This window comes from Oncorhynchus kisutch, linkage group LG23 (assembly GCF_002021735.2).
Source record: "Oncorhynchus kisutch isolate 150728-3 linkage group LG23, Okis_V2, whole genome shotgun sequence".
Lineage (NCBI taxonomy): Eukaryota > Metazoa > Chordata > Actinopteri > Salmoniformes > Salmonidae > Oncorhynchus > Oncorhynchus kisutch.
Genome location: NC_034196.2, coordinates 19,181,351 through 19,201,881, shown reverse-complemented (window position 1 = coordinate 19,201,881; position 20,531 = coordinate 19,181,351). Strand labels below are relative to the sequence as shown.

At 44.0% G+C, this 20,531-nt stretch overlaps 1 protein-coding gene across 1 annotated transcript in view; it reads right to left on the bottom strand.

The window, feature by feature from the left end:
• The window catches only part of LOC109868476 (astrotactin-2), a 413,904-nt gene that overhangs the window by 261,569 nt on the left and 131,804 nt on the right, over positions 1 to 20,531 (bottom strand). The window contains exon 4 of the mRNA XM_031802536.1: positions 18,134 to 18,283. Coding sequence (XP_031658396.1) covers positions 18,134 to 18,283 — 150 coding nt within the window. The remainder of the gene's footprint in view (positions 1 to 18,133; positions 18,284 to 20,531) is intronic.

Below are 20,531 nucleotides of genomic sequence, written 5' to 3'. Positions count from 1 at the left end.
CTTTAGCATATTGCTCATTTTAGTTGTTACTGCCATTCAAGTATTACTACGTGTACTTACCTTTGTTGTAGAATGTGATGTTATATTGCTGTAGGAATTAGTCTTTAGCATATAAGCCATTTAAGTTGATGCTACTTCAGTATTGCTATTTATAGCCCTTTGTGTGGCAAATGAAATGTGTGTTGTTGAACTGTAATGCCACAGGGTAATTGAAGCCTTATTTTATGTTTATTGTGGATTATGTTGATTATGTTAAATGCCACTTGCTACTTTTTGTTCTCAGAACCGTACTTTCAACTATTCTCCTCAGATGATTGAACTGCCATAATAAAACAGACCAAGTGATCAAAGAGAAGTCCTGAAACTCTCTGACAAGAGCTCTTTGGCAGCCATCACCATTCTCACTAAAACCAGCCATATATACCTTTCAAAACTAGACCATTCTTACATGATCCTTTCAGCAGATTTGGTGGCTACCAAAAAGGATGGATCCAGGACATTCTCGTTCAGCCAGCTCTCTGCCGAAGCGGTATGGCTATAACCTCCCCAGAACTGATGCACTTACCAGCCTAAAACTGGTGCACCACCCCCAAAGCACAGTAGTGCCAGCATTACCAGCCACCAGTGCTGAAAGGCGAACCCCTGTGCAAATCTCTGTGCAACAGGCAACTCTGAACATGGAGTCATTAAAATAGTTTGTGGAGTCAGTTGAAATGAAAGAGACAGCAGAGGCTGAGCAACTTAGGGGCCAACTGCTCCAGTACGAAAGGCGTCCGGAGAGGCTCGACCATGTTTCTTTCCTCTTTGAGGAGAATCGCAGCCATTCAACAACTGGACACAGTCAGGCCCAAGCCAGCATCTTAACCCCAGTACAGCCAACTCAACCATCAGTACAGGTGAAAAATACAGTCCTGCATTTTGGCCCTATGTCCCGGAACCAAACAATCATGTCCCGTATTTTATCAACAAATCCAAACACCACTAATTGAGTTGCTTTGTCACGTATTTGTCAGGCATTCCAACCTGTCTCTTGCAGTCACGTTGGGCTAATGTTACGAAAACATATACATCGAGAGTAAAAAACATTACCTGCTCTTTCCATGACCGACTTATCAGGTTAAGGCTATGGTCTCTTATGGATGTCACTTGTTAAATCCACTTCAATGGGTGGAGTGGGAGGAGACTGGTTAAATAAGGATTTTTAAAGCTTGACAATTGAGATATTGTGTATGTGTGCCATTCAAAGGGTGAATGGACAAGAACATTTTTTGAAGTGCCTTTGAACGGAGTATGATAGCAGGTGCCAGGTGCACCGGTTTTATGCGTGTCAAGAACTGCAACGCTTCTGGATATTTCACGCAGTGTCCCGTGTGTATCAGGAATGGTCCACCACCTAAAGGACATCCAGCCAACTTGACACAACTGTGGAAAGCATTGGAGTCAACATGGGCTTGCATCCCTGTGGAACACTTTAGACACCTTGTAGAGTCCATGCCTTGACGAATTGAGGCTGTTCTGAGGGCAAAGGGGGGTGCAACTCAATATTAGGAAGGTGACCTAATGTTTTGTTCACTCAGTGTATATCATAAGGATGTGGTACTGGTGATAAACACTTATCCAATCATTCTCGAGATCAGATATTCTGTGCAGCGAAAGAAGAGACGTAGGTCAATGTCATAGACCTATCGTCAACCAATCGTCAAGCCTCCAACATCATTTTTGAGAATTTGGCAGTAAGTCAAACCGGCCTCACAACTGCAGACCATGTGTAACCACACCAGCCCAGGACATCCATGTCTGTATCTTCACCTGCAGGATTGGCTGAGTAGTATTTCTGATTGGCTGGGCCTGGCTCCCCAGTGGGTGGGCCTATGCTCCCAGGCCCACACATGGCTGCACCCCTGCCTAGTCATGTGAAATCCATAGATTAGGGCCTAATTTATTTATTTAAATTGATTCCTTTTATTAAATTCCTTTTATGAACTGTAAGTTTCATTAATGTTGCATTAATAATTTTGTTCAGTATACTTACTTTTTTGTAGCTCTTCGTCAGAAGCACACTTTTGTAAGTAAATAGTCGTACTAGACTGAAAGATGTAAGGTATGTTTGTCAAACTTGTGAGGCTCTCCATGCTCATAAGTTCCTCATTCAACATAATTGCTGCTAGTCAACTCAATCCTGTTTGTTTTTTAAAGCCTCCCTTCCTAACTGTTTTACCTTCCCTGAGACCAACCAGAAAATGCTTCCTTGGCCAAATATTCCTAGATTTTTGTAACAGCCACACGTTCACACATGAGTTCACCGAGGTGTACAATTGTTTTGATGATTGACTTAATCATTTGTTTCTGATGCCTGTGATGTTTGAGATGTTCTAATGTAATATACTTCTTATTGTATCTTGCTATTCTATCTTCTATTTTTATTTTATTTCCCCAGGGACCCATGTCTCAATTGCACTCCCCTGATTAAATACAAGTAAAAATGTGGAATCACCAAACGAGTAGGCTACGTGCGCTTCAATTAGCTCGTCCTCCGCCACTTCTCACAGTGGTGCTCATTAAAGTAAAGTTAGATCAAAGCTAAATCAATGTCTTGGAAGATCACGTAATGATTAATTAGTATTCTACAAAACAGAACCAAAATATGATAGCATAGTATAATGTTACTGTTACACAAAAAAACATATATATACAGTAGTTTAACACCATCTGCTCTACTTTGCCTCACAAAACAGTAACTCAAGACGATCTAAATGCATATTAACATGACACTGATTGAGATCATATTATTGGCATGCAGATGCAGTTTGACATTTCACAGGTAAAATGTGAAGAATTATCATTCACGATTGACAGTGATGATGGCCTATTTTGAAATGAGGTATGCCTAACTTGGTGTTTGAGGTTATTAAAAAGAAATGTTATTGAGACAATGTGTGGGCATAGGCAGACGTTGCAATTGAAGGACACATTTTTTGCATATTCTATAATGATATTTAATAGGCTACATCTGTCGGTACAAACTTTTGAAATGATGACGTAATTTACAGGTGGTGCTGCCAACATTTTGTATTCATGTGGGCTACACTGTCCTGCAAATGTCCCATAAAAGCATCATGTTGTCCCGCATTTGGGTATTTTAAAGGGTGTCACCCATCAGCCATCTCAACGCCAGTACAGCCAACAGTGCCTGGCCACAGTCAGGAGGTAGGTCTCTGGCTGGTCCAAACACAACTGCTCCACAACCAGCAACAGTACCTGTGCTTGAGAACAGCACTCCTGACGCCCCCTAAGAGGCATGGTGTGGATCAGAACCAGTCCTGACAGAGTGAGCCTGGGTCACAGGCTGGACAGGAATAAGCACTTTACCCTCTTAGCGACCAAAGCAATACTTCTGACTCAGATGAGTCCTATATCTAATTTTAAGGTTTGCAACCAGAGCAAGAGGAAGCAGAGCCTGGACCTCAAGATAGACCCCAAACTCCAAGAGACAATCCTCTTCCTCACCTAATAGGTACCTCTACTCCAGGTCCCAAAGACAATCCCCCTCAGAGTGTGGTCTGCCCAAAGCTTGGAAACCGTAAGTCCTACAACTGTTGAAACCCCAACCACAAGGTTCTAGCAGTCCTAACCCCTTATCCTCAGCAGAGGACACCTTCACCACATACGACCTACATCTTCAGCCTCAGCCAGGCCTTCAGATCAGCAACCTGCCCTGTTGAGAGCACTGAGGAGCAGTGACAGATGTTTTCACCCTCTCCAGACTACATCCCATGGACAGCAGCAAAGGGTGCAACTGTTCAGCAGAATGCAACACTGCAACTACAGCAGAAACCCAAGTCTTTTCAACTCAAGCAAGATGGACATCTGACCCACCTCAGTCCCACCATGCAGGCCCACATTGGTGCAGTGGACTCAACAGCCTGTCCTAATGGACAGCTTACCCCCAATTGAGTTCCAGCTGAGCCACCAGATCGTACTCTCCCTCAGGCCCTACCTCTGCAGCTAGAGAGAGTCCAAGCTCAAGGCAAACTGGTCCATCCATAACCAGTCCAAGCAAGCTCGAGGCCAACTGGTCCACTCATAGCCTTCCCTGTTCAAGGTCACTTTCAACCAGCCCCTGGTCAAGGTCAGGTCAAGGTCTCTCATCCGGTTTTCGTTGCATATGACAAATAGCATTTATTTAATTTGATCCGGTCCCTGCGCAAGATCAGCCAGTGTACTTCATCAGGTCCCAGTGTCAGTCTACCCAGGTCACTCACAACAAGATCCATATCCTGCTCCTGAGCCAGAGTACCCAGATTACCGACAGCAAGTTCCATATATAGAACCACCCGGGTATCTGCAGCCACCCCCCTTCTGGGGTCCAGCTCAGCAGATGAGTCCAGCCTTCAAAGCAAGTCATCCTCAGCCACTGTATGGCGCTCCTAAACCCACCGTTTACCACTGACAGTGAAAGGGAATCTAAAACTGGAACTGGACAATCTCCTTGACTCTCATCCACAACTAAATGAGAAACACAAGTGCCATGTCCTATTGGAACATCTCAAGCTCCCTGAAGCACAAAGGATTGGCCAGTCCTGTCATCATCACCTATCACCTTACACAGCTAGCATTCAGGCACCCCAGCTCCAGTATGGCCAACCTCATTAGCTTGCTCAAAGTGAGATTGCCACCATCCTCACGGCCCAAGGTGTGCAGATTGGTGACTCTCAGGGGTTCCAGAGCTTCGCTCTACGAGTCCATCTGCTGGTAAACATGCTGCTATCCTTGGAAGGTCCTTCTGGCGATGAGTTGAACTGCTGTTTCCATGTTGACAGACTTCTCTGCAAGCTGCCAAAGTTTCGCAGAGACAGCATCATAGAGTTCCTACAGCTCAAGGGTAAGCTACACTCAACAAACCTCAATCCCTACAACCTGCAAAACCTGTCAAGGTGGCTTCAAGACAAGGCAGTAGTAGCGAATCTAAACCAAAATAGTGAAGCGCTGCCATAAAGTACAGGCTCAGAGAGCGGCAGAACCCCAGTTCCAAGGGTCAGACCACCAACATCTACCATGGTGCAGATCCCCCTGAATCCTGGAGTGCACAGACCACTCGATTAGCGGTACTTCCTGCAACAGAAATGAACACTTAATCACCAGGTGCCTTGAAATCAAGGAAGAGTCCAAGAGCAAGAGAGGAGTGGATAAAAGATGGCAAACGTTGCTGGAGGTGTGGTCGTGCCAACTTGCCTAAAGAGTGTACACTGAAGAAGCCATGTTACGATTGTGGTGGGATACATTTATAGGTGCTTCCACAGTTGGCCCAGCAAAAACCCTCTACTTTCCCAATCAAAGTCTCCAATGGCAGAGTGTACCTTGACCATTCCAACCAGGTTAGTCGTGTTCTCCTGAAGGTGGTTCCAGTGCTCTTGAGAAATGGCTGCAAGTCACTTATGCCATTTGGGACTATGGAGCCGACAGAAAAATGTGAGTTTTCAGACCACACACACACACACAACACACACACACACAACACACAACACACACACACCTCCATAAAAAGCATTGACTCTGGAGGCTAATGCTAAACATTTTTTAAATGAGTCTGGCTGCCTCCCTATCTGACTTGTGCCACCCTATGGAGGGTGTCTGTCTGCCACCTTTCTCACTCCTTCAACCACTCTCCATCTGCCTCTCTCTCCTAAACAGTGTGCTTGTGTGTGTGTTGGTGTCTGTGTGGTGTCGGTATCTGTGTGGTGTGTGTGCAGCAACACCAACACAGCAGAGGTAGATTCACACCCTTCCTTACTAAAATGTCCTCTGCAAAGAAAAATAAATTTTCCAATTAAAACTCTCCTTCATGTGAAATAGTTCAATCAACACCTTTACTTTTTTGATTATAAAGGGTCATTCTCTATTAATTTCATGTGCTGGGCCATGTTTGTAAATATCTACTGTTTCAATTACTCTAGTGAATGCTTCTGTCTTTGCATGGCACACTGACTTGCACTGACATTGATTGGAACATGCACATGTAGTAGTTAAGCAGAGCATAAGAGTCATTTATACTGCAGTGACAGTCCCAGATGCATCGCCAGGTAACAAGGCAGGATGGAGCAATATGAGGAGAGGAAAAGGGGAGAAAGGCAATAGAAGTAGAAAGTGTTAGAGGATAGTGAGAGGAAAGGAGGATGGAATGAGAGGGCGTGAATAAGGTTAGATGAAGAGGGAGACCAAGAGTGAGGGTGGGGAGAGAGGGAGGTTACAAAGAAAGGGGAAAGCGAGAGAGCGAGAGCGAGAGAGAGAGAGAGAGAGAGAGAGAGAGAGAGAGAGAGAGAGAGAGAGAGAGAGAGAGGGAGAGAGAGAGAGAGAGAGAGAGAGAGGGAGAGAGCGAGAGAGAGAGCGAGAGAGACAGAACAATGCATGCAGGGCAGAATTAGGCCAATATACACTAATAATAAAAACTCAAAAAAGAGCAATTAACTTTTGGAAACATCTAAAATACAGTGACCCCCTCTCATATCATTACCAAGCCCTGCAATGCCAAGAGTAGAGCAAAGAAAAGAGTCCCCTCATCCCGCTGGCCCTGCGGCTGAGCTCACAAACCTGTTCTACTAACACACTAAAGCCTCAGGACTAGGACATCCAATCAATCAGAATAAACCAAATTACAACACAGTCAAAACAAAACTACATTTTTTATTGGGAAACACAAGTACAAACACAAAGCAAAATGCAGTGCTATCTGGCCCTATTTCGTCAGTACACCGTGGCTAAATATTTGACCATGGTTGCTGATCAAAACCTTAGAAAAACCTTGACAAAGTACAGGCTCAGTGAGCACAGCCTTGCCATTGAGAAGGGTAGACACAGGAAAACCTGGCTCCCTGTAGAGGAAAGGCTGTGCAACCACTGCACAACAGCAGAACCTGAGACAGAGCTGCATTTTCTGACAAAATGTGAAAAATATAAAACAATTAGAGAATGTCATTTCCCCAAATTTGAAACCTTTATTCAAGGTTTCAAAGACCTCTCTGATGAGAGTAGGCTACCCATCCTGTTGGGGGAGGACGCAGAGAGCTGTGGGTTGGCAGCACACTACAGTGATGCCTGCTATAAGTTGAGGGACAGTGTCTGACAGACCAATCAACCTGCACATGTCCTCTACTGTATGCTTATTGTTATTGTTCAATGTATGGTTATTTTGACCCTTGGTTATTGTTGTTACTGTTGTCCCGTTGACAATTTTGATTCTCATTATTTTTCATATTGTAAATATCCAAAGTAAGCTTTGGCAAAATGTACATTGTTACGTCATGCCAATAAAGCTAATTGAATTTAATTGAGAGAGAGAGAGAGAGAGAGAGTGGGATGGGGAGGAGAGAGGGGCAGTAGACAGAGGATAGTGAGGGGGCAAAGGTACATGGGGAAAGAGAGGGGGAGCTGCATTTCAATCTGCCCTGTAATGGAAGTGATTAAGGGGGTGCAGGCACTGGGAGGCGAGGCAGAGATTATTTCAGTCTGCACTATGAAAGCTAATAATTTGTTTGTGGGGGAGCACAGATCACCCTCTGCTACTGTCACACACACCATCACAACAACACCCAGCCACACACACCATCACAACAACACACTGCCACACACACCATCACAACAACACCCTGCCACACACACCATCACAACAACACACTGCCACACACACCATCACAACAACACCCTGCCACACACACCATTACAACAACACCCTGCCACACACACCATCACAACAACACCCTGCCACACACACCATCACAACAACACCCAGCCACACACACCATCACAACAACACCCAGCCACACACACCATCACAACAACACCCTGCCACACACACCATCACAACAACACCCTGCCACACACACCATCACAACAACACCCTGCCACACACACCATCACAACAACACCCTGCCACACACACCATCACAACAATACCCTACCACACACACCATCACAACAACACCCTGCCACACACACCATCACAAAAACACACTGCCACACCTAACAGACCATCTTGGGAATGTGCATCGTAAGGTGTGTGGCCGTGTGTGTCTTTGTCTGTGTATGTTGACATGGCAGCACATTAAATGCACCTACCCCCGGCCCCCTGTGCATCTGTTTAAATCGGAAAAGGTTAAGCGTGGTTTACCCAAAATAACACAGGCTTTAATTATACAGATATGTGGATAAACAAACTCCTTCTCCGTACATCAGGAGGGAAAGCACCAGGGAAAGGCATGAAATACAGCATGGCATGACAAGCGGGCGAGTACAGCTTACTCATTCTAAAGGTCAAGGTGTGTGTGTGTGTGTGTGTGTGTGTGTGTGTGTGTGTGTGTGTGTGTGTGTGTGTGTGTGTGTGTGTGTGTGTGTGTGTGTGTGTGTGTGTGTGTGTGTCTGATTACAGGTCCTAACCTGCTCGGGTAATGGTAATCCCATTACGAAAGAGCTGCATTCAGTGTGTCACTATCTATGACACCAGCGCACTAAGCAGCACTGCTCAAATGGATAGAAACTAATACCTCAATTAATTTTGAATGGAAAACCCATGAAGACTATCATATATGATTGAGACAGGATATATCCTATTTAGAACCTGTCTGTATACTTGTTTCTATCCTCATTTCATTACCTCTCACAGGTGGTGATGCAGCAAGCTGCTAAAGTGTGATGATTCAAAGTGTCTGTTTCCCAGAAATCCTAGCAGAAATGACTGCTGAGAAATTGGTTTCTAAGGCTGTGATTATACAGACAGCCCAATTCTGATATTTTTTGCCACTAATTGGTCTTTTGACCAATCAGACTAGCTCTTGCTTCCAATAATTAAGCAAAAGTTGAGAATTGGGCTGCTTGTGTAAACACAGCCTAATGGTTGTAGAGGAGCTCTAGCTTTCAATAGCAGGCTGTGAAACACAGTCAATATAGTGCCTTTAATAGTATAGGCTGCAATCCAAGATAGTGATGGTAATACTATGTATACAGATGCATGGTTCCTTCTCTGAAGCCATTCTAGCAGGGGCTAGTCATAGTCTCAAAGGGTACTTCTCCTAGTCTTCTTGGGTAATTCTCCTAGTCTCCAAGGGTACTTCTCCTAATCTCCATGGGTACTTCTCCTAGAATCCATGGGTACTTCTCCTAGTCTCCATGGGTACTTCTCCTAGTCTCCATGGGTACTTCTCCTAGTCTCCATGGGTACTTCTCCTAGTCTACAAGGGTACTTCTCCTAGGCTCCATGGATACTTCTCCTAGTCTCCATGGGTACTTCTCCTAGTCTCCATGGGTACTTCTCCTAGTCTCCATGGGTACTTCTCCTAGTCTCCATGGATACTTATCCTAGTCTCCATGGGTACTTCTCCTAGTCTACAAGGGTACTTCTCCTAGTCTCCATGGGTACTTATCCTAGTCTCCATGGGTACTTCTCCTAGTCTACAAGGGTACTTCTCCTAGTCTACAAGGGTACTTCTCCTAGTCTACAAGGGTACTTCTCCTAGTCTCCATGGGTACTTCTCCTAGTCTCCATGGGTACTTCTCCTAGTCTCCATGGGTACTTCTCCTAGTCTCCATGGGTACTTGTCCTAGTCTCCAAGGGTACTTATCCGTGTCTCCAAGGGTACTTCTCCTAGTCTCCATGGGTACTTGTCCTAGTCTCCATGGGTACTTCTCCTAGTCTCCATGGGTACTTGTCCTAGTCTCAATGGGTACTTCTCCTAGTCTCCATGGGTACTTGTCCTAGTCTCCAAGGGTACTTGTCCTAGTCTCCAAGGGTACTTCTCCTAGTCTCCATGGGTACTTCTCCTTGTCTCCATGGGTACTTGTCCTAGTCTCAATGGGTACTTCTCCTAGTCTCCATGGGTACTTGTCCTAGTCTCCAAGGGTACTTGTCCTACTCTACAAGGGTACTTCTCCTAGTCTACATGGGTACTTCTCCTAGTCTCCAAGGGTACTTATCCTAGTCTCCATGGGTACTTCTCCTAGTCTCCAAGGGTAATTATCCTAGTCTACATGGGTACTTCTCCTAGTCTCCAAGGGTACTTCTCCTAGTCTCCAAGGGTACTTCTCCTAGTCTCCATGGGTACTTCTCCTAGTCTACATGGGTACTTCTCCTAGTCTACATGGGTACTTCTCCTAGTCTACATGGGTATTTCTCCTAGTCTACATGGGTACTTATCCTAGTCTACATGGGTACCTCTCCTAGTCTCCAAGGGTACTTCTCCTAGTCTACATGGGTATTTCCCCTAGTCTACATGGGTACTTCTAGTCTACATGTGTACTTCTAGTCTACAAGGGTACTTCTCCTAGTCTCCATGGGTACTTCTCCTAGTCTCCATGGGTACTTCTCCTAGTCTCCATGGGTACTTCTCCTAGTCTCCATGGGTACTTGTCCTAGTCTCCAAGGGTACTTATCCGTGTCTCCAAGGGTACTTCTCCTAGTCTCCATGGGTACTTGTCCTAGTCTCCATGGGTACTTCTCCTAGTCTCCATGGGTACTTGTCCTAGTCTCAATGGGTACTTCTCCTAGTCTCCATGGGTACTTGTCCTAGTCTCCAAGGGTACTTGTCCTAGTCTCCAAGGGTACTTCTCCTAGTCTCCATGGGTACTTCTCCTTGTCTCCATGGGTACTTGTCCTAGTCTCAATGGGTACTTCTCCTAGTCTCCATGGGTACTTGTCCTAGTCTCCAAGGGTACTTGTCCTACTCTACAAGGGTACTTCTCCTAGTCTACATGGGTACTTCTCCTAGTCTCCAAGGGTACTTATCCTAGTCTCCATGGGTACTTCTCCTAGTCTCCAAGGGTAATTATCCTAGTCTACATGGGTACTTCTCCTAGTCTCCAAGGGTACTTCTCCTAGTCTCCAAGGGTACTTCTCCTAGTCTACATGGGTACTTCTCCTAGTCTACATGGGTACTTCTCCTAGTCTACATGGGTATTTCTCCTAGTCTACATGGGTATTTATCCTAGTCTACATGGGTACCTCTCCTAGTCTCCAAGGGTACTTCTCCTAGTCTACATGGGTATTTCCCCTAGTCTACATGGGTACTTCTAGTCTACATGTGTACTTCTAGTCTACATGGGTACTTCCAGAGTAAAGTTGGCAGATAAACAGTTCCTATGCTTTCTAGTCTGGTAGGACTGATCTGAAGAAGATTGTATTGTTGATTCCTAAGAAGTGTTATGCTTGATCTTAACATGTCATTGTGATAACAGTGACCCAAGTGATTTAGATGTGATAACTCATTCTCAAATTGAAAATGGCATGACGTTGATTGGGATGTTCAATAACAGTTCATATAGGCCTACAAAAAGCAGCGAATATAATGTATCTAATCAATGCAGTATTATATAGGGCGTTCATCCATACAATTCTTATTTCATTCAATGGTTATAAAAATATATTAATTCAATAGAGAATTGCATCAAAATAACAATAGGCCAAACTCTGTCTCCATATATGGTTCACAAGTATTTAGTCAGAGAATGTAGCATGATTTGAGTGAATGGAATATCATTATGGCCATGTCCAATACAACTCCTCCACTGCTCCGCGGGCAGAACGGCACTAACTTCCACCGTCAAACGACAAGTTAGCTAGTGGCTGCAGGTTCCTGTGTGATAACTGTTTTTTTTTAATGAAATCCACGGAATACCAAACAAAATTGGTATGGTGTATTTTCAGTCTTTCCCTTTAAATCGCCAGTGAAACAGACCCTCTCAACGTCAATTGACAAGGTTAGAGGAATAGAAAGCCACGGATCTGGTGATGAAAATGACGAGGTTATCAAGTTGATTTTGATTGGTCCAAACCGCGGAAACACCTCCAAATGTTACCACCTCCCAACACTGAAAAATAGAAGAGTTACAACCAAGAGCTGGGCAGTTTAAACTACAGTAGCAATGGACACAACAAACTAATGTTCTTATTTAATCAACACTGTTAGGTACATGCTAGCAGATACCCATAGACTTTCAGTCATTGTGCTAACGCTAATTAGCATTGGCTCAGGAAACTACCTCTATCTTCCTTCATACTGGACACATAGACATAAAAATAGTATTCACAAGTGAATCTGACTCTGGGGAGGAATATAAAGGTTCTCATTGACAAAATTACAAAGTATCCCCTTAAGGTTATAATATTGTAGAGAACAATCTAATGATTAGTTAAATGTGGCTCATAGTAACATAGGGCAAAGAAAACTACGTTTAGACATTCATTTAGTAGGGCCCTCTTGAATTTGCCCGTATTTCCCTACATTCTAGAGTAAACACCCTACATTATAGCTAAATGAATGTGTGTGGGCAACAGCAATGTATTATATTCCACAATGCTTCATTCTAACTGGCTGTTGGGTGCAGTCTGGTCTTGGCAGGCATTATCGTGGGCTGATTAGGTGGAATGAAGTCCAAGCGCGGCGAGAGAGTAACGGGAGCGTCAGTTGCCCACGCTGTAGGGCCCCAGGCAGCCAAGTGCATATCAGGAAGCAACAACACTGCAGTGGCTCCACTGATCCCTGATCAACCCTAGAGGCCCCAGGCGGGTGCCCCTCTCTCCTCATTCACACTGCACTGATCTCAGAGAATCTACTTTCGGTCCAAGGTATATCCATGTGCATGTGTGAATCAAGTCTTTGTTTCTGTCCCTCTGTATTTGTCTCCGTATCTATCGTTGTCGGTCTCTGCCCTCTATCAGACCCTTTCTGTTTCTGTCTGCCTGTGGCTCACCTCCATCTCGTTTTGAAACTGGCAAACAGGTGGCAGAACAGTACAGTATAACAATCAAACAGATTCAATCATCTCGGAGTTTTCGGGAACCTGAAGGCTTTCAAAACAAGACTTTTCAAAAAATTGATGTGCCACAAAGATATTGCTGAGGGCGTCACAATAAAACCACACGGACACATTTTACAGCCTGAATCCATGTCCGCATTATTGCTGTGACATAGGCCAGGGTAAAACATTGGAACAGGTGGATGTTTAATGGTCAGTCTGGTTGCAGCACTCCCACTAACGTGGTCTTCTTCCCTACCCCCATCTCACCTGGACGTTTCTTCCATTTTGATTAATGGATCGTTTAGGCTAATGACCATATAAATGGCACACGCAGCACTCCGGGTGTAATCGGTAAATGGTGGGAACAGGGAGAGAGCACTTTGGTAAATGCGATCCCAAAAGGTATGACTGATGACTGGCCGCCATGGGGGCGCAAATCCAGAGCCCTTAGCACGATGGCACCTTGGGCTATTAACACCTGCCACATGGGGTTTCATTCCTCCATCTTGGGTCATTATTGCATCTCCCCTATGGCCCACATACACGCTGTGCAACTCACAGTGAGGCTGGGGACACCTTGGATTCTTAGGGCCCGTCTAAAATTGATGTTTCACTCCTAACACCAGTAAGTGTCAAATGAATCCTATTCCTGTTAGCTCATCAACACTTCCATTGAAGATCCAGCGAGACAGAGGATATGGTACAGGAATAACTGCTGTAGGGGCTATGCAGTCAGGCAGACATACAGTACAAGAGACATGACATATGATGAGTAGAAATCCTGTTAGTCTGGTCTGGAGAACAAGTCAGTGTCAGAGTGTGGTAATTACATTGATGGCTAGGAACACATTCCTCGACTTCCAGTGAAGTATGAGTCCATTGATTTAATAGTCTGGACAGGAGTATGCACACACACATGCACATACACACACTGTTGTGTCTGGCGGTAGATCAGCGGGCTGGCCCGTCATAGAGAACCTACGGCTTCGGGCCCAGAGCTGTAATCACTGTGTATTGTCTAGAGGGAAGATTGAAGGGTGCTGAAAGTGCAGCCAAGCACAGAATGGATTCACCAGCCATCAACACTCCCCGAATCAAACACACTCGAGCATTTATTTATTTATCTCTCTCTCACTCTCTCAAGTAACAGGCTTTGCAAATTCAGCCAACTGCACTCTGTCTCCTTACACTCTCTATAACGGGTGAAGAGACACAAACACAGAATACTTTTATGTGTAAGTTCCAAGCATCAATTAATATCAGATAAGAGGGATAATAACCACAAGGTCAGGTTATCATAGTGGGCCAAAGATTAGTTCTAACACATCAAACACTTGCACAGCTTATAAGAAACACATCAAACAGTATTAGCTTCAGAGAGGGAAACACGATGCACAAAGGTGTATGCAAATCGGAAAAGATTGCAGAAACTCAATGAGACTAAACGCAACTGCGAAGAGACTTCAAAGAGTGTCTCTAAATTGTGGCTTGGGCAGAATGTTAATTAGCCCAGTCTTGGAGCACTCAAACACTGCACAGTGAAAGAAAGACAAGAAACAATGAAATAGAATCAGAAAATATGAACTTGGAAGAGAGAGATTTGTGTCTCTGTGTGTTGATGTCCATATGCGTGCGTGCATGTGTGTATGTTTGACAAGTAGATCATATTTTAAATTGCTTTGGAAATGTAAACCTATATATCCCATGCCAATGAAGCCCCTTTGAATATAATTGAATTAATAAAATAGAAAAGGAAAGAGAGAAGTGGAGAAAGCGCTTCTTAACTTCAGCACCAAGGTCAGCTCTCCTTTGACGGTGGAGTCTTATTAGTCTTTCACTAAACCAAACAACACTTCAACTGGCCCTTTGCTCTGGAGAAACTCTACCAATACAACTACATTGAACAAAAATATAAACACAACATGTAAAGTGTTGGTCCCATGTTTCATGAGCTGAAAAGAAAAATCTGACATTTTCTATGTCAAAAATGCTTATTTATCTTAAATGTTGTGCATAAATGTGTTCAGCATTTCTGCTTTGCCAAGATAATCCACCTGACAGGTGTGGCATATCAAGAAGCTGATTAAACAGCATCATTACACAGGTGCACCTTGTGCTGGGGGCAATGAAAGGACACTTTAAAATGTGCAGTTTTGTCACACAACACAATACCACAGATGTCTCAAATTGAGGGAGCGTGCAATTGGCATTCTGTCTGAAGGAATGTCCACCAGATCTGTTGCCAGAGAACTGAATGTTAATTTCTCTACCATATCCAACGTCATTTTACAGAATTTGGCAGTACGTCTAACCGGCCTCACAACCACAGACCATGTGTAGCCACGCCTGCCCATGAACTCCACATCCTGCTTCTTCGCCGGTGGGATTGTCTGAGTGGGGGTGGGGTGTGGGTGCTGAGGAGTATTTCTGTCTGTAATAAAGCCCTTTTGTGGGGAAAAATTCACACTGATTGGCTGGGCCTAGCTCCCCAGTGGGTGGGCCTGCCTGTCAAGTGAGTGGGCCTATACCCTCCCAGGCCAACCCATGGCTGCACCCCTGCCCAGTCATGTAAAATCGATAGATTAGAGCCTCAATATTTATTTAAATTGACTGATTTCCTTATATAAACTATAACTATAACTATAACTCTGTCAAATCTGTGAAATTGTTGCGTTTATATTTTTATTCAGTATAGTTCTCACTCACACTGGACTCAGTCCTTGGTGCTGAAGTGGGGTCTCTCTCTCTCGCCCTCGTTCCATCTCTCTCTCTCCCCTCTATCCCTTCATTGGTATTTGCATTCCAGGCATAGTGATGATGACCTTACTGGGCTAATTCTGAATATTCGAGGGTCATCAAGATACAGACAGGTACCTCACTCTTACTCTGTATTCTTTCTCAAACACAAGCTTGACAAGCTTGAACAGCAACAATACTATGTGAAGGAAAGGATCCCACAACTAGACCTGTTTCTCTTCAGTTCTCCCAACAATCTAAATGTAAGGAATGTATTTACTGTCACACGTTAGGAAGACTCTTAATAAAGTGCACAGATGGTGTCCTGTCCCCCTTGCCTGTATGGTGTCACTGAGACACCCCCACGCAGCATGGACTCGGTGCCACTGTGCCAAAGGGCCTGTCTCCGCCATAGCCCCTCATTACAATGCAAAAGTCATCAGCAGCAACAATGACGGGGAAAAGGAGAGAAAACCTCACAGCTGCTCTCACGCTTAATCTACTTAAAAACTGGCATCAATGTAAAACATGCAAATGTACAGTGGGGCTCGGGGAGACGGGGAGAGGCGGCAGAAAAGGGAACTAATTCACGGCATAAAACGCTGTCAAGCCAGCCGAAATGAAATAGAAAAGTACTTCCCAGCCTCCCTCTCGCCTCGCACATTCCCAGTTCCCGCCTTCTCCATCGGACCTATAATTTGACTGCAAATTCATTTCCTCACGAGGCCTAATCTCCGGGCCTAGCCGCCGAACTCCCCTTTCCCTCTCTCGGCTAATTGAGTTTCCTTTCCGTAAAAGCACTAGTCCCATTAGCATGTTTGTTATCCTGGACTGGCTTCCTCTTTGTGCTGCAAAACACACTTTCAGCTGTAATTAAAGGTCTTGAAAAAAGTTTATTTCCTCTCTGAGTCACAGAGAGGAAATCTCCTGCGAGTGACTTGCACTGAGACTCTCTAGGATTTGAACATTTGAGAGCTGGATCCAATGAAAGGATTTGATTCCACAGAGCCGACATTTGCTAACAAAGCTAAGCTAATTCCTGGGCTATACGCTCAGGGTCTCTTAATGACAAAATTACTTCTAACTTGAGAGTTAAAGCTGTAAAGAAAAAATTATAATTCAACACAAAGACAGACTTCCTCTTAGCTATATTGGTTATAGCAACCCCATAGCCAATGTTTAGGGCCTGCCTTACAGTATCTCACAACTAGGCTCTGTGTCATACATTACATTAAAGTACACCGCTTAGCATATACACTCAGTAGCCGGTTTATTAGGTACACCCCGTTCACAAAAATGGTTCGCTCTTACAGACAGTAGGCCATGGCCGTGGCTTGCTATATAAATCAGGCAGACCAGCATCGAGGCATTCAGTTACTGTTCAATTGAACGTTAGAATGGGAAAACTAGTGACCAAAGCAACTCTGAGCATGGTATGACTGTCGGTGCCAGGTGCACTGGTTCCATTATCTCAGAAACGGCTGGCCTCCTGGGTTTTTCATGCACAACAGTGTCTAGGATTTACTGAGAATGGTGCAACAAACAAAAAACATCCAGTCAGCTGCAGGGAGAATAGCAAGAATCAAGCAAGCTAACAGGTGGCCCACAAACAGGCAAATAACGGTGCAGTACAACATTGGTGTGCAGAACGATATCGCACAGCGCACAACTCGTTGATCCTTGTAACGGATGGGCTACTGCAACAGATGACCAAACCAGGTTCAAATCCTATCAGCTAAAAACAAGAAGAATCTACTCCAGTGGGCACGCGATCACCAACACTGGACAATTGAGAAGTGGAAAAACATTGCCTGGTCCAACGAATCCCGGGTTCCTGGTGTCAACGGTACAGGCTGGTGGCGGTGGTGTATTGGTGTGGCGAATGTTTTTCTGGCACACTTTAGGTCCCTTGATACCAATTGAGCAACGTTTCCATGCCCCGTAGAATTCAGGCTGTTCTGGAGGCATCGCAGGGTCTGACCCAGTACTAGATGGTTGTGCCTAATAAACTGGCCACGGAGTGTAGAGAAGGTGGTGTCAGGGTGATAGGGTATGTAGTCAAGAGCAAGAGGCTAGCTGTCCAAGGTTAATGTCTCACATTTCCACAGTGGCCAGTCAGTCTCTTCCAGTAGGGTGTCGTGTCATGTCAATGGCATGGATGGGTCTTCTACGGTCATATGTTGAGGATCCTTTGGCTTGTCAGGGTTAATTTCACATGCATGACTTCAGACCTTCTCAGGAACATAAATTCAGATCTTGGCTGTTGCTGTGCACTCAAACCTGTTTTAATCATACATGACCGTAAACTACCCATCCATGATTAAAAGAAGGTTTGACTGCACAGCAACGGCCAAGATCTGAATTTATGTTCCTGAGAAGGTCTGAAGTCATGCATGTGACATTAACCCTGACAAGCCAAAGGATCCTCAACATGTGCTTGAACTGTATTTGTAGCCAATTATGCTGCTCTTGCATTTGAACAGAATAGTGACTCATTAACTGTTGTCCCACTGAATACATACTGGATGTCAAACTTGACAGATATATGCTCTCTGTGCATTGATAAAAGGTGTCCATACTGAATAGAACAGTGACTAATGAGCTGTTGTCTTACCTCTGGTGTGGCTTGGGCCTCTCTTGCGTCCTGTGGAGGAGCTGTGTGTGACATGTTGAAAGTGGGCGATCTCCATGGTCGTGTTAGGACGGAAACTCTCCTTAAACCGCTGCATCAATGCCTCGACCGTCTCCTGCTTGGGGTCAAGGGCTGGAGGGGGACAAAGCAATGAGATGTGAGATGTGTTAAAAGTTTTCACATTTCAAAAGGGTGGATACAAAGCGTGAGAAACAGATGTTGTAGATGCAAACAGGGAAGATAAAAGCAAACAAACCCATTTGAATGAGAGCAGGTCAATGAAAACACTTTGTTCAGTAGTTTCCTCAACTTTCGTTTGTTTACTGGCTATGACTGAGGGCTTTAACGTGCAAAAGATTTGGAATTCAATGGTATACATCTGGGCAGTTACAATGTAAATTGCAAAGCCTAGTCACAGCAGATCAATTGGGCCTTATTCAATGGGCTTCCCCTCGCCGCTCTGTCGTACACTTCAGTCATCCTAGTTCAACCTCTGAAAAAAATAACCGTCTTTGAATGTTGTCAAGTTTGGCATGAAGAAGCAGTTGTGTAATTCACGGCTGAAAAAGAAAATACCTCAGAAGCTTTGCCCTTTTTCAAAGTGTGTATCACCGCTGAATCAGGCTGCTGTAAGAGGCAAAGCACAAAGGACTACAGATGAGAAAAGTTGGACAAGCATCTTTCCAGTTAATATTTCAAAATAAAGCACTCCAGTTTACAATGGGTAATGACATGGTTTGCATAGCCCCCCTTTGAAAATCAATATGAGATGGAGCAAGTGTGGATTGCAGTGTGGCCCAGGCACATTTCTACTTTTCTTCTACTAGGCAGAAAATCCCCAAACCCCGGGGGACTTGTATGACCCATCTAAACATGTTCTGCCCCATTTGTGCCACAGAGACAAAAAATGAGAGAGAATACTTTTTCCGTTGTTTCCTCGGCACCCAAAAAATCATGAAACGATCACAAAAAAAACCACAGAAGGAAGCGACTATTTATCTAGCGCCTCAATTACCAAGCGGTGTGCTGTTCCCTGATGGTTCACAATGCATCAAGAGTTCAATTAAAGTGAGATATGTAGACCTGAGAGTCTCTCGGAGGAACGATGATACGTCTGGACAAGGGCTATTTACTCCAGTGCAGTGTGTGCAGGAGCGGAGCAGCCCAAAGTAAGCGACAGAGAGGGAGATCGGAGATGGATGTGGCCCGGCTCACAGCGGTATAGCCCACTCCACAGACAGGGTCATTTCTCAACCTCCCCCACTCTGTCAGTCTGTCTCTCAGGTGTGCTCACATCATGAATTATTATCATACATCACTTTGCCGGGGACGCTCAGGGAATGCCAATGAGACTATAAAATGGAGTGCTAAAATAAAAAGTTGTAGAATAAAAGTCAAATAGCGTGAGAATTTGAAGTTATGATGAAGTTGGATATTATGTTTCCTTACTTGTAGTACAATGGAAACACTGTTACATTCATGTGTATGGTTCAGTTAGTTTGTATAAGCTGACATTGTAATTTGCTTCCTCAATAAGACAAGACTATGAACTGTCTTATTGGTTTCGAAGTGTCTTATTGGTTTGAAAGTATTTTAAAAAAAAGTAATATGGACTTGTATTATATAATATGAACCAGGATACCGTTGTCCTTTAAAAGTACTTTTAAAACACATTTTACAATTTCATCCCATGAAAATGATTGAATATGTGCGTTATAATATTAATTAAAAACAAATCATATCTTGCTTTGCTCTATGTTTTCCAGTTAGATGTGCTAAAACATCATCAGAATGTGTTCATTGACTTTAATACAATACATTTTCTCATAACACTAAAACTGCCTGGCCTTTCAACCTATAAGTAGCCACTAGAGAATGTTGCCGGGCACCTCCTTCAGCATACACATCCGATGCATATCAACCCACAAGGTGTGCAAACATAAGCACCAAGGCTTCATAAATATTGCATAAACAATGGTAAAGGATGAATTGCATGAATAAATATTTCTGGAGATATATCAATTTCAAAATCTAACAATAGTGTTTTCTTTAGGTAGAAAGGGTGTTTTGTATCATTTTGTATCATTCTACAAAGTCCTCGAGAAAAACATAATCCTATTTTCGTTTCCCTTACAATAAAAAATGACAGTGTAATCCATTTGATCAACTTCATTTGTAGATTTGATTAGTAATAGTGTTAGTAATTAAAACAGTTACGGCTTCTGACAAAGCAGAAACGAAAAGTGCAATAATAATATAACCAGTATAACCGTATTCCCAAACAAAAGCGCCAGCGCATCAACAATTGTAACGGATCAATTGCATGAAGAAATAATTGTAGAAATATATCCATGGCAAGAAATAAAAACAGTAATTTGTT